The 13314-nt window shown below is 41.2% G+C and overlaps 1 protein-coding gene across 9 annotated transcripts in view; it reads left to right on the forward strand.

Moving 5' to 3' along the window:
• The window catches only part of otofa (otoferlin a), a 461762-nt gene that overhangs the window by 298068 nt on the left and 150380 nt on the right, over nt 1–13314 (forward strand). For all 9 annotated transcript variants that reach the window (XM_072562753.1, XM_072562744.1, XM_072562806.1 and 6 more), the window contains exons 9-11: nt 1276–1330; nt 10122–10253; nt 12930–12992. In XM_072562753.1, the coding sequence (XP_072418854.1) occupies nt 1276–1330; nt 10122–10253; nt 12930–12992 (250 nt within the window). The remainder of the gene's footprint in view (nt 1–1275; nt 1331–10121; nt 10254–12929; nt 12993–13314) is intronic.

Here is a 13314-nt window from a genome sequence, read left to right on the forward strand (position 1 = left end):
TCCTTAACAAATCATATTGCAATATTGTGATATAAACGGGAGGATTCCGAAGGAAGGTGAATTGGAGCAGAGGAGGTTGAGGGGGTAACCTGACAGAGGTTTATAAAATCTTGAGGGGTATAGATAGTTAATGGTAGGTGACGTCTTCCTAAGATGGGGGTTGGTATCAAGACTAGAAGGCATGTTTTCAAGCTGAGAGGAGAGAGATTTAAAAAAGGACATGAGGGGATATCTTTTACATAGAGGGTGGTTTGTATGTGGAATGAACTTCCCAAGGAAGTTACAATGGGCACAGTTACAACGTTTAAACGACACCTAGATAAAGACCCAAATAGGAAAGGTTTGGAGGGATATGGGCAAGGAACAGGCAGGTGGGACTAGTTTAGTTTGGGATTATGTTCAGCATGGACTGGTTGGACCAAAGAGTCTGTTTCTGTGTTGTATGACTGTATGAGGGGCACAGATAACGTGAGTAGCAAAGGGCTTTTCCCTAAGGTAGGGCAGTTAAAAACTAGAGGACATATTTTCAAGGTGAGAGTATTAGAAGGGACCCGAGAGACAAGCTTTCCACACAGAGGGTGGTCTATATGTGGAATGAACTGCCGGGGGAAGTAGTAGATGTGATACAGTTACAACATTTTAAAAGACATTAGGACAGGTACATGAATAGAAAAAGATTTAGAGACATATGGGCCAAATGTAGCGAATGAGACTATTTTAGTTTCGGTAACTTGGTCGGCATTACAAATTGGACCAAAGGATTTGTTTCCGTGTTTTATGACTCTGAGTAAATTGAGGGTGAACTCAATGTTAATGACCCCTCATGCCCTAAGCGAAGGTAGATCTCAAAACACCTCCTATAGTTCCTCATGTCCCTCCCCCACTCCACACCAGCATATTCCACCCTCCCATCCAATTTCCCCAATGCTAGTGTAAGTGCACCAAACAACCCCATGAATGTCCATGTCACCCACGTACCCATTCACCCACTAAACGCTGTATAGAAGAAATGAATCCAGTAACAGCAGCTGGATGTGGAAATAAAAATCTTTTTTTTTAAAGGTGATTCATTCATAACTTTCCAGTTTGTGAAAACAACTCTAGTATACTACAGACAGATAAAATAATCAATCATTTAAAAATAAAGCCTCTAAATCTAAAACAGCTAGGCATTTGAAACCATTTAATGATTATGGAATTTCCTGAAATGTAGCAATAAGCCCTATTATTGCTTGTCTTATTCTGAAAATTCAATTGTTTTGAATTTATTCACAGGTCAAAACCTGATATCAAAATGGAACCCAGTGCAGGCCGACCCCAGGACTATCAAGTAAGTTACAGGGATTTCTTTGCAAGATAGAAAACTGAGTAGTTTGTGGCTAGTTCTAAGGTGTGTAAAGATGAATTGTGGGCTCTCAAGCTGGAAGAAACAGAATGGATTTAAATCATCGATCATAAATGAACTTCCTAGAAGAAGCAAGGAGTTCAACCGAAACTGTGAATATTCGAAATTTGTTCTGACAGAGCATCTCTCTGCTCACAGGGACTTTATGAGAGAAACGTAAATTATGCAGTCAATTGCATTTCTTGTCAAATCTGACAATAGACAATAGACAATAGACAATAGACAATAGATGCAGGAGTAGGCCATTCAGCCCTTCGAGCCTGCACCGCCATTCAATATGATCATGGCTGATCATTCCCAATCAGTATCCTGTTCCAGCCTTATCTCCATAACCCTTGACTCCACAATCTTTAAGAGCTCTATCCAATTCTTTCTTAAATGAATCCGGAGACTGGGCCTCCACTGCCCTCTGGGGCAGAGCATTCCACACAACATGCGAATTAATGCACTTGTCAATCATGCTAAATTACTTTTCCTTATCTTCATAATAATTTATGAAATGCACTTATTCATTTCTAATTTGGTATATAGTGCTCGAGTTGTATTGTTCAGGACACAAAGAAAGAACAAAGGACATTACAGCACAGGAACAGGCCCTTCGGCCCTCCAAGTCTGCGCCGATCCAGATCCTCGATCTAAACCTGTCGCCTATTTTCTAAGGATCTGTATCCCTCTGCTCCCTGCCCATTCATGTATCTGTCTAATTACATCTTAAATGATGCTATGGTGCCCGCCTCTACCACCTTCGCTGGCAACGCATTCCAGGCACCCACCACCCTCTGTGTAAAGAACTTCCCACGCATATCTCCCTTAAATGTTTCCCCTCTCACTTTGAACTCGTGACCTCTTTTAGTTGAGTCGCCCACTCTGGGAAAAAGTTTCTTGCTATCCACCCTGTCTATACCTATCAAGAATTTGTAGACCTCAATCAGGTCCTCCCTCAACTTCAGTCTTTCTGTCAAAAGTAATCCTAATCTACTCAACCTCTTTTCACAGCTAGCACCCACAATACCAGGCAACATCCCGGTGAACCTCCTCTGCACCCTCTCCAAAGTATGAAGGAAAGCATGCCTTCTTGACCACTCTATTGACCTGTGGTGCCACCTTCAGGGTACAATGGACCTGAACACTCAGATCTCTCTGTATATACATTTTCCCCAGGGCTTTTCCATTTACCATATAGTTCACTCTTGAACTAGATCTTCCAAAATGCTTCACCTCGCATTTGACCGGACTGAGCTCCATCTGCCAATTCTCTGCCCAACTCTCCAATCTATCTATATTTTGCTGTATTCTCTGACAGTCGCCTTCACTCCACCAACCTTGGCGTCATCTGCAAACTTGCTAATCAAACCACCTATACCTTCCTCCAGATCATTTATGTATATCTCAAACAACAGTGGTCCCAGAATGGATCCCTGTGGAACACTGCTGGTCACAGTTCTCCATTTTGTAAAACTACCCCTACTACTCTCTGTCTCCTCTTTCCCAGCCAGTTCTATATCCGTCTAGCTAGTACACCCTGGATCCATTGCAACTTCACTATATCCATCAGCCTACCATAAGCCTAACACCTTACTGAGGTCCATGTATATGACATCTACAGCCCTTCCCTCATCAATCAACTTTGTCACCTCCTCAAAGAATTCTATTAAGTTGATAAGACATGACCTTTCCTGAACAAAACCATGTTGCTTATCACTGATAACCCATTTTCTTCCAAATGGGAATAGATCCTATCCCTCAGTATCTTCTCCAGCAGCTTTCCTACCACTGACGTTAGGCTCACCGGTCTATAATTACCTGGATTATCCCCGCTACCCTTCTTAAACAAGGGGACAACATTAGCAACTTGCCAATTCTCTGGAATTTCGCCCGTGTTCAAGGATGCTGCAAAGATATCTGTGAAGGCCCCAGCTATTTCCTCTCCCACCTCCCTCAGTAACCGGGGATAGATCCCATCCAGTCCTGGGGACTTGTCCACCTTAATGCCTTTTAGAATACCCAACACTTCCTCCCGATGCCAACTTGCCCGAGAGTATTCAAACATCTATCCCTAACCTCAACATCCGTCATGTCTCTCTCCTCGGTGAATACCGATGCAAAGTACTCGTTAAGACATATAGAAATTTTTTCCAGAGGGTAAACGTGATGAGGGATATAGTTCTGCTAGCAATTAGAGTGGTAAATCCAGTTTCAAACTTACTTAAACACTTTGCCTTACTACTGAATTAATGAAACTCCTGTAATTACAGTCTCTTGACTGCTGAGTTAAGTAGCCTTTTTATTTCAAATCTATGACTGCTTTTTTGGGAAATTTTTGCCCTTATTTCAATTTATATATCTTTAATTAGTATCCTTCAGATCTGAGGATTATGGATTTCATTATTTCTCATCAATAATTCCTGTATACCTGTCAAAGGAGAGTGTGGCTGTTGAATTAAAGATTTAGTTCATATTTGATCCTTTTTTACCCTTTACTGACAGTTTCACATAGCTTTCTTTAGTTGTAGTACTGAGGATTGCTGGAATGTCAATAATATCAATTGTCTCAGAGTTTGAAGACAGCTCCAGCAAGACAAGATCAGTATTTTTATTTCACTTCATCCTCAATCTAATATCCTGAGGCATTGCTCTTGTTAGTCAGATCAATAGCCAGTGTAATTTACCTTGCTTGAAGCTGATAGGTTCAAATGTTGTTATAATAAAATAGCTGAGGATACAAAGTTTACTGATCAATGTAAAATATTACACATAAAATCTGCAATAGAGGTAGAAAATAATTCATACAGTATTAGCAAATTGAGATCTACAAAATTACTTTGGAGAAACAGACTAGACAATGTAGTGAAGCAATTTTTTTAAAATCACAAAATATTACAACACATTGTATGGGTGTGGAGTAGAAGGGTAATTATATCCTTAAGATAGCTAGTGAGCATGTGTATAGCATTTGTTTATAATGATCTGCTGTACTGCTTGCAAAACAAAACTTTTCAATGGACTGAGGTACATGTGATAACAATAAATCAAATTAAACTGATCTCTGGTCACATTGGCTGAGATCAGTGTGTGTAAGGTTCCAGTGATGGTCCTCTGACCATCTCCTTAGTCTGGTTATAATGCCTGAAGATTGTGGATGGTCACTGACATCTTTGACGACCAACCTCAGCCTGATCTCACTACAAAGGCAGCAGTTATTTCTCTAATGACAATCAATGTATGTCTTCTTAAGCGAGAAGAGAAAGGAGAATAATCCCAAGTATAAGGCTTGGTATGGGAAAGGCTGAGCATTCTAGAAAGGTTATAAAAAAACTCATTTCCTACAACACAGATGGAATGTAGCTGAGGAGATGCTGAATTAAATTACATCAAATATTAAATAGCATAGATCAGATATTGATTTACAGTAATTAAGCAGACTAGAAGATCCAGGGATTACTAGCCTATGCTAATATAGAGAAAATAAAACCCAGGTACCATCCAAATAACTCCCCCGAGCAAGTGAGAGCAGTTGGATGCTGAACTGAAAACTCCTGTCATTCAGGCTGTTATAGTATAAACCAATGAGAAGAGCCAGAGGCCTGAGCTTCACTGCAGTCCCAATTATTATCAATGAAATGATATATTAAATAATCTTGGGACAGAAATGTTTCAAATTATACACTCATAGAAGGTTAATGGCACAGAAATAGGTCACTTTACACATCATCTCTGTGCCAGCCATGAGATGTTCCACTCAGCTCCATCCCCCTGTCCAGGATTGGGTCTGTCGTCCTGTAGGTTACTACACGTCAGGTAGAGATCCACACACCTTAGAAATGTGTTGTCGGCCTTTCCTCCACAACCCTTTCAGTCAGTGAGATCTTGAAACCTACCAACCTCTGGGTGAAAAAGGTTTTCCTTGCCTCCCCTCCACTCATTCACTGTCAATCTATGTTCTCTAGTCACTGACCTCTCTGAATAAATGACTAGGCCCTTCCCATTCACTATCCAGGCCTCTCTCAATTTTGTACGCCTCAATAAAGTTGTTTCTCTGTGTACTGTGTACCAAGGTGAACAATCCCAGCCTATCCAAAATAGACACATTACCGTGACTGCTGGAAATCAGAAATAAAAACAGAAATAGCTGGAAAAACTGAGCAGGTCTGGCAGCATCTGTGGAGAGAAAGCAGAGTTAATGTTTCAAATCTTCAGAACTGATAGCAGCTAGAAAAAAAGTAGTATTTGCCTTAGAATGTGGGGTGGAGGAGAGCGGGTGAGCAGGAAAGTAGAGATGGAGCCCAGGGATGGACGGTGGGGGGGGGGGGGGGGGTGTTGGTTGGGGCGGGAGGGGGGGGGGGGAGGTGGAGGGTGGGGGGCCGGGGGGAGAAAGAGAAGGGGAATGGAGGGTAGGGAAAGGTAGGAAAATGAAGGGATTGTTGATAGCAAGTCATGGAAGAAGAAAGGGTGAGTACGTGATGATGGGGACTATGAATGTGCTTGTATAACCCATATCATGAGAGGAGCTGGGGTGTGGGAATGCGTAAGAGCAGCATGGTGGCCCAGTAGTTAGCATTGCTGCCTCTCAGCACCAGGGCCCCAGGTTTGATTCCAGCCTCGGGCAACTGCCTGTGTGGAGTTTGCATGGTCTCCCCGTGTCTGCATGGGTTTCCTCCCACAGTCCGAAGATGTGCAAGTTAGGTGAATTGGCCATGCTACATTGCCCATAGTATAAGGTGCATTCGGCAGAGGGAAATGGGCCTGGGTGGGTTGCTGTTTGGAGGGTTGGTGTGGACTTAGATTAGATTAGATTAGATTACTTACAGTGTGGAAACAGGCCCTTCGGCCCAACAAGTCCACACCGCCCCGCCGAAGCGTAACCCACACATACCCCTACATCTACATCTACATCTACCCCTTACCTCACACTACGGGCAATTTAGCATGGCCAATTCACCTGACCTGCACATCTTTGGAGTGTGGGAGGAAACCGGAGCACCCGGAGGAAACCCACGCAGACACGGGGAGAACGTGCAAACTCCACACAGAGAGTCGCCTGAGGCGGGAATTGAACCCAGATCTCTGGCGCTGTGAGGCAGCAGTGCTAACCACTGTGCCACCGTGCCGACTTGTTGGGCCGAAGGGCCTGTTTCCACACTGTAGGGAATCAAATAATTTTTAAAAAAGAGACTATTCAATCCAAGCCTATCCCACCCCATCCAATCATCCCTCAATGCTGCATTTTTCAAGTCTTGGCAACAATCTTATAAATCTCCTCTGTACCCTATCGAGTGCAACCCTATCTTTTCTGTAATGAGGTGACCAGTACTATACACAGGACCAATGCTGCAGACTAACCCATGTTTCTAAAGTTTCAGCATAGCCACCCTGCTCTTATATTCTATATCTCAGTGATTAAGGGACAGGAATCCAAGTGCCTTCACAGTCACAATCACAACTTCTTTGCTACTTTTAGCGATTTGTGGACATTTATTCCATTGTCCCTCATTCCCCATTTAAGTTAAAGAGCCACTGAAAATGCACACTTAAACTTTCAGATTCCCAACCTGTAGCCAGTCTCTATACTGCATATAGATCACCCCAGTTCAACCTAGTATCTAATACACAACAATATTCTCAGAGTTGGTAATTCATCCGTTGACTCTTGCTCAGAGTGTTCATTTATGTGTCAATATATACAACTAAAGGACAATATATCCCAAACTTTTTAATCAGCTCTGACGTAAAGAACACATGAAACATGAGTTCATGTTCTCTCCACACGCATTAACCGATCTGCTGGTTTAGTTTGAGCATCTGCTATTTTTGTTCCCTATTTCCCATATCAGCATTATTTATGCATTGATTTACTTATCGTTAGCATTAATGTTACTTGATACTTCCCAAAATAAGGAACTACTAAATGGCTTTTCTACTGAAAATCCTCAAAGTTGAGACTTCCAAGTTTGGTGTGGGAGAAATGGGTTTGAGTTCATGAGGAATTAGCACCAGCAGTGGGGAAGGAGAGAGCTGGACCACTGGGTCAGACTTTACCTGAAATGTCTTAGGCCAGTGCCTCGCAAATGGAATCACTAGGGCTTTAAAATAAATACGAGGGGGAAGGGACAGTTCATATGAGAAGAGATTTTGAAAGCTAAAGAGGAATGAGAAGACAATGGTGCAGTTTATTGATTCAGGTAATGATAACAAGCGTTCAAAAGGAAGAACAAAAGGTACAGACATAAGAGTGCATCAGTAAATAAGGTCAGAGTAAGGAAAATGGTAAAAAGACAGAATTAAATGCTATTTGTCTGAATGGATGCAGTACATGGATGATTTGAAGACACAAATAGAAAGAAATGGGTTTTGATATGATAACCGTTATGCTGCAAACTGACCATGGCTGGGAACTGAATGTTTCATGTTTAGGCTGGATAAGAATAAAGGCAAGATGGTGGTGTAGCTATGTTAGTCAGTGATGAGATCAGTACAGTGGTTAAAAAAAAAAGCCTTGGCTTGCAGGATCAAAAGGGAGAATTGGTTTGGGTAGAGGTAAGAAATAGCAAGGGAAAGAAGTTACTACTAGGAGTTTTGTATGGTCTCCCTAACAATAGCTACATCGTAGGTGAGAGTATAAACCACTGAATCATGGGGCCTTTCAGGAAGATTTGCAATAAACATGGAAGACTTTAATCTTCATATCAAATTAGCAAAGGGAGGATGGAGAATGAATTCATAGGAAGTGATAATTTCCTAGAACAATTCATTCTAGAACTAATCAGGGAACAAGTAATTCTAGGGCTGGAAATGAGGTCAGATAAATAAATGGTCTCCTAACAAAGCAGCCTGTTGGTGAGAATGTTCAATTTCACTTTGAGGGCGAAAAAATTTGGGTCTTAAAGTTAAATAAAAGCAGTTACAGGGTATAAAGATGATATTAGCTAAAGTAATCAAAAAAAGGGGTTAAAAGATAAGATGGTTCGGAACTCATAGTAGATATTTAAGAAGATATTCATAATCCTCAGCAGTTATATTTTCCATGAAGGAAGAGGGAGGTCTATGAAAAGAATGCATCATGATTAACTGAAGAAATTAAGAATGGTAGTACATTGAAAGATGTACAATATGGAAAGGATAAGTGGTGGGCCTGAGGATTGGGAAATTTTAAAAAACAGCAAAGGAAATCTTTAAAGAAAGGAGGAATTGGAGTATGAAAGAAAACAGCTTTTGACTGAGAAGTACTACAGTAAGGAAAATGTACAGTAAGGAAAAGGTCAGTGGAGTAGAAGGTCTTAAATTCTAGAAAGGTACACAGTGGATTAGAAAGTTGCAAATATGACACCAATACTCAAGCAGGGAGGGAGACCAAAAGCAGGAAGCTATAGGCCAGTTAGTCTAACATCAGTTATTTGGGAAATGCTTGAATCCATTATTAAGGAGGAATCAGTAGGACCTTTGTAAAATCATAACGTAATCAGATAAAGTCAGCATGTTTGGGAAAGGAAAATCATGTTTGACAAACTTAATGTTGTGGTTCTGTTCGCTGAGCTAGGAATTTGTGTTGCAAACATTTCGTCCCCTGTCTAGGTGACATCCTCAGTGCTTGGGAGCCTCCTGTGAAGCGCTTCTGTGTTGTTTCCTCTGGCATTTATAGTGGTTTGTCTCTGCCGCTTCCGGTTGTCAGTTCGAGCTGTCCGCTGCAGTGGTCGGTATATTGGGTCCAGGTCGATGTGTTTGTTGATAGAATCTGTGGATGAGTGCCATACCTCTAGGAATTCCCTGGCTGCTCTCTGTACAGACACATCGACCTGGACCCAATATACCGACAACTGCAGCGGACAGCTGGAACTGACAACTGGAAGCGGCAGATTCAAACCACTACAAATGCTAGAGGAAACAGCACAGAAGCGCTTCACAGGAGGCTCCCAAGCACTGAGGATGTCACCTAGACAGGGAACGAAACGTTTGCAACACAAATTTCCAGCTCGGCGAACAGAACCACAAGAACGAGCACCCGAGCTACAAATCTTCTCCCAAACTTTGACAAACTTAACAAATAATATTCAATAAGATGCCACATAAAAGGTTGTGGAGTTATATATGAGGGTTATTGGTTGGTATGTATAGAGTTTGGCTTGCTACCAAGAAGTAGAGAATTGGATACATGGATCATTTTCGGGTTGGCAAACTATAACAAGTGGCCACCACATCTTCATTGTGAAGATCATATATCTCATGTCAATGGATGTAACAATTATCACAGTTACAACAAGTATCAGCTGAGTTTCTGGAGCAGACGTCTGATTTCCTTAATAGGGGATGGCTGGAGGTTCTTCCCTTTCGAAGCAAATCATAAACTCGCGAAGTCAGTGAAAATCCAAAATACCTGTTTCCTAACAGTTCCTGAAGGTTTCTCCCAAAGTTATAGCAGAAGATTAGCAGTGCAGCAGAGGAATGTGGACCCAGTCTATTCAATTATAACATTACCAATGAATCTAGTCTTCTGGGTACTAGTTTCCCTGTATATGAAAAGATATTTTACAAATTGGAAAAATATTAAATTATATAATCTGGCTACAGTATATGATTTTACCATTTAGAAAATTATTTTGAACTATTTACTGTAGTAGTGATATTCCTGTATTTCTACAGCAGTCTGCCTGTAAGTAATTTAGATTTTAAAGTAACAAAAGGTGCAAGAGGTTAATTATTTCTTCATTTTTTTCTACTCAAGGTGAGTATCACAATCATTGAAGCAAGACAGCTCGTGGGATTGAACATGGACCCAGTTGTCTGTGTTGAAATTGGAGAGGAGAAGAAATATACAAGTATGAAGGAATCAACAAACTGCCCATACTACAATGAGGTGATGTATTTCTGTATTTTACATCCCCTTCTGTAAGCCTGCACCTTCAAAACTCACTCATTTCAAGCTAATCACTCACCTCTGACTCTTCCAGAAATTGATTCCAATTCAGTCTACCTACCAGAGAAATATGTTTCCATTAAGTGTTTGGAAGATATGTTTCCAAAGGCATGGTAATGGTCCAGATAATCTGATAGGCAGACAGACATTGTAGCAGCACAAACTGGAGCTCAAGCAGAAATCTCAACACTTTGTGAGATTTGCTCAGGACATTGACAATTCTGGCAGGAAATTCCCTTATGTCTGGAATCCTCTGAGAAATCTCCTTACATTTAAAGAATTCCAAGTCTCTAAAGCTAAACAATTGCTCAAGAGATTTTTTTTAAAATCTTCTCTTAGCTTCTGGGTAACTATTAAATTGAGTCCCTGACTCCTTATTTACAATCCCCACCCATAACCTGTACCTCTCCAAATGCAGAACAACAACCCAGGCGCCTGGCAACCACCCCAGACCAAACTGCCAACCCAACAACTCCCTTTAATCCCAGCCAGACACTCTGATCTGAAACCCAACACCATTCCCAACCCAATCCCAACTGGCAACCAATCTAGTAGCAGCAATTTATTTACGCTCAATCTGCACCTTCATCCACTTACCTGGCACCCTACCTCATCCCCCACAGTTTATAACACTCTCACCCACTTGGCATGCAACCCACCCCCCTCACTTACCTTACATAGTCACTATTTCACAGTAGCCCTCAACATTACTGCTGGACATTGACATTTCAGAATATGACTGTCTGTGGTCAAAAAAGGTGAATTGTTTGAACAATGATCTTCTCTGCTGCTGGATTTATGGATTCCTAGACAGGTTGGTAAAAGACAGTCCCTGTTCAGGAATCTCCCACACAGAAGTCAGCTGAAGGAAAGTGAATTTTTTTTTAACTCACTCAAAGTCGGACATAAATTTTCCAACCCTAATTGGAAGTTCTGCTCCAATACGATCAGGATGATTGGTTTAATTGATTATTCCTTCCTAAATTAAAACCAGATTTGATGTGCAACTCCATTGGAACATACCTCTTTCAAAGTTTCTCTAGTTATGTTAACATTTCACACAGCAGAGTTTCAAGGGTTAACAAAATACCTTCAACAACTCCAACAGGGAAATCTAGAACCAGTGTCTGCTGCTCCTTTTATCCGGATGAAATAAAGATCAACAGTCTATTTGATTGTTAAAGGTCAAATACATCAAATAAAAATTAAAGCCATTAGTACTTACAATATTCCATCACTTATTGTATGCTTTCATATGTTAACCATAATATTACTTTCATGTTGGTGGGAGGCCTATTAATAAGTATGTAAAACAGTCATTAAACACTGGTGTGGGAAATTCTGGGTTATTTCATAAGTTTTTTTTATTGCAAAAGTCTACTTTATTCATAACATTATCTCTAAGTACTTACAAAGGAAATTCACCAAAGTTCCTTAGAAAGCACCTTCAGACCCATAAGCACTTCCATCTCAAAGGTCAAGGGCAGCAGATACATGGGAACACCACCATGTGCAAGTTCCTCTCCAAGCTACTCACCAGCCTGACTTGGAAATATATCACTGTTCCTTCACTGCTGGGTCAAGTACCTGGAATTCCCTCCCTAATGGCATTGTGGGTCAGCCTACAGCACATGGACTGCAGCGGTTCTTGAAGGCAGCTCATCCCCACCTTCTCAAGGGCGGCACAGCGGCTCAGTGATGAGCACTGCTGCCTCACAGCCTCGGACGACTTTGCACATTCTCCCTGTGTCTGCGTGGGTTTCCTCCGGGTGCTCTGGTTTCCTCCCACAGTCCAAAGATGTGCAGGTTAGGTGAATTGGCCATGCTAAATTGCCCCATAGTGTTAGGTGCATTAGTCAGAGGGTAATGGGTCTGGGTGGGTTACTCTTCAGAGGGTCGATGTGGACTGGTTGGGCCTGTTTCCACACTGAAGGGAATGTACCCTAAACTTGGAACAGGCAATAAATGCTGGCCCAACCAGCGATGCCCACATCCCATGAGTGAATTTTTTAAAAAGTCTCTGTAGAGACTTTGCAGAGAAAACAAATACTGGAATTTGACATTTCTCAAGAGTTTCCAGACAGATGTTTCCTAGTCTTGCAAGGAAACTACTTATATTCCCTTAAGACAGTCATGGGGTCTTGGATCTTAACAGCCCCTCATTTTACTTTGACAGAAAGAGCTTAGATGATGGTCTTTCCCCACTGCGCCTTGGCAGCAGCTGCCCCAAGCTTTAGTGTGTCCCTCAGCCCGTGGTCGTGGGCCCTGCAATGTGCCGATCCGTAACAGTTTGTCAAGGTCAACTCTTTACCATAGAAGTCACAGAAATAATTCCAATTTTATTGGAAAAATATGTTTCATGAGTTTAACTTAATCTGAAATAGAATTTTAAAATGTGTAAACATTGGAAACATGTTCTTGTTTCAGATTTATTGTTAATTTGCAACAACTCACATTGCCACACCAAACCTAAATAAATGAGAGTCATCATCCGTATTTAATGTCCCTTGATGCACTTTTATGTAAATAATACGCAGTAGGTATTAACTTCCAAATGTTCAGTCAGTGCTGTTTAGATAGTTACTAAAGTCTTTGTTTTCCATCTTTTTTCTCCAGTACTTCGTCTTTGATTTTCATGTATCTCCGGATGTCATGTTCGATAAAATCGTCAAGCTCTCGGTGAGAATATTTACATATTTAACGTAACCATCTTACTTATTTTGAAAAAAAACTGATAGCAATTAAACGTTAATATGAAAGAATGAAAAGTAAATATTATTTAAGAATAAACCTAATGAAACAGAATCCGAAAGCTTCATTATTATGTAAATGTGGAGACATCCTTTCTGAAAGATGGCACCGTCAACTGTGTAGCATTCCCTTGTGCCTGAATCCAGACCCTTGACATTCACAAGCATGTGTGCTACCAACTGAGCCCTGGCTGACAACAGAGAAGAAATATAAAGGGGAACAGAGGGAAAGTATCAAGAATCAGATTTTA

This window comes from Chiloscyllium punctatum, chromosome 3 (assembly GCF_047496795.1).
Source record: "Chiloscyllium punctatum isolate Juve2018m chromosome 3, sChiPun1.3, whole genome shotgun sequence".
In the NCBI taxonomy this organism is placed as follows: domain Eukaryota; kingdom Metazoa; phylum Chordata; class Chondrichthyes; order Orectolobiformes; family Hemiscylliidae; genus Chiloscyllium; species Chiloscyllium punctatum.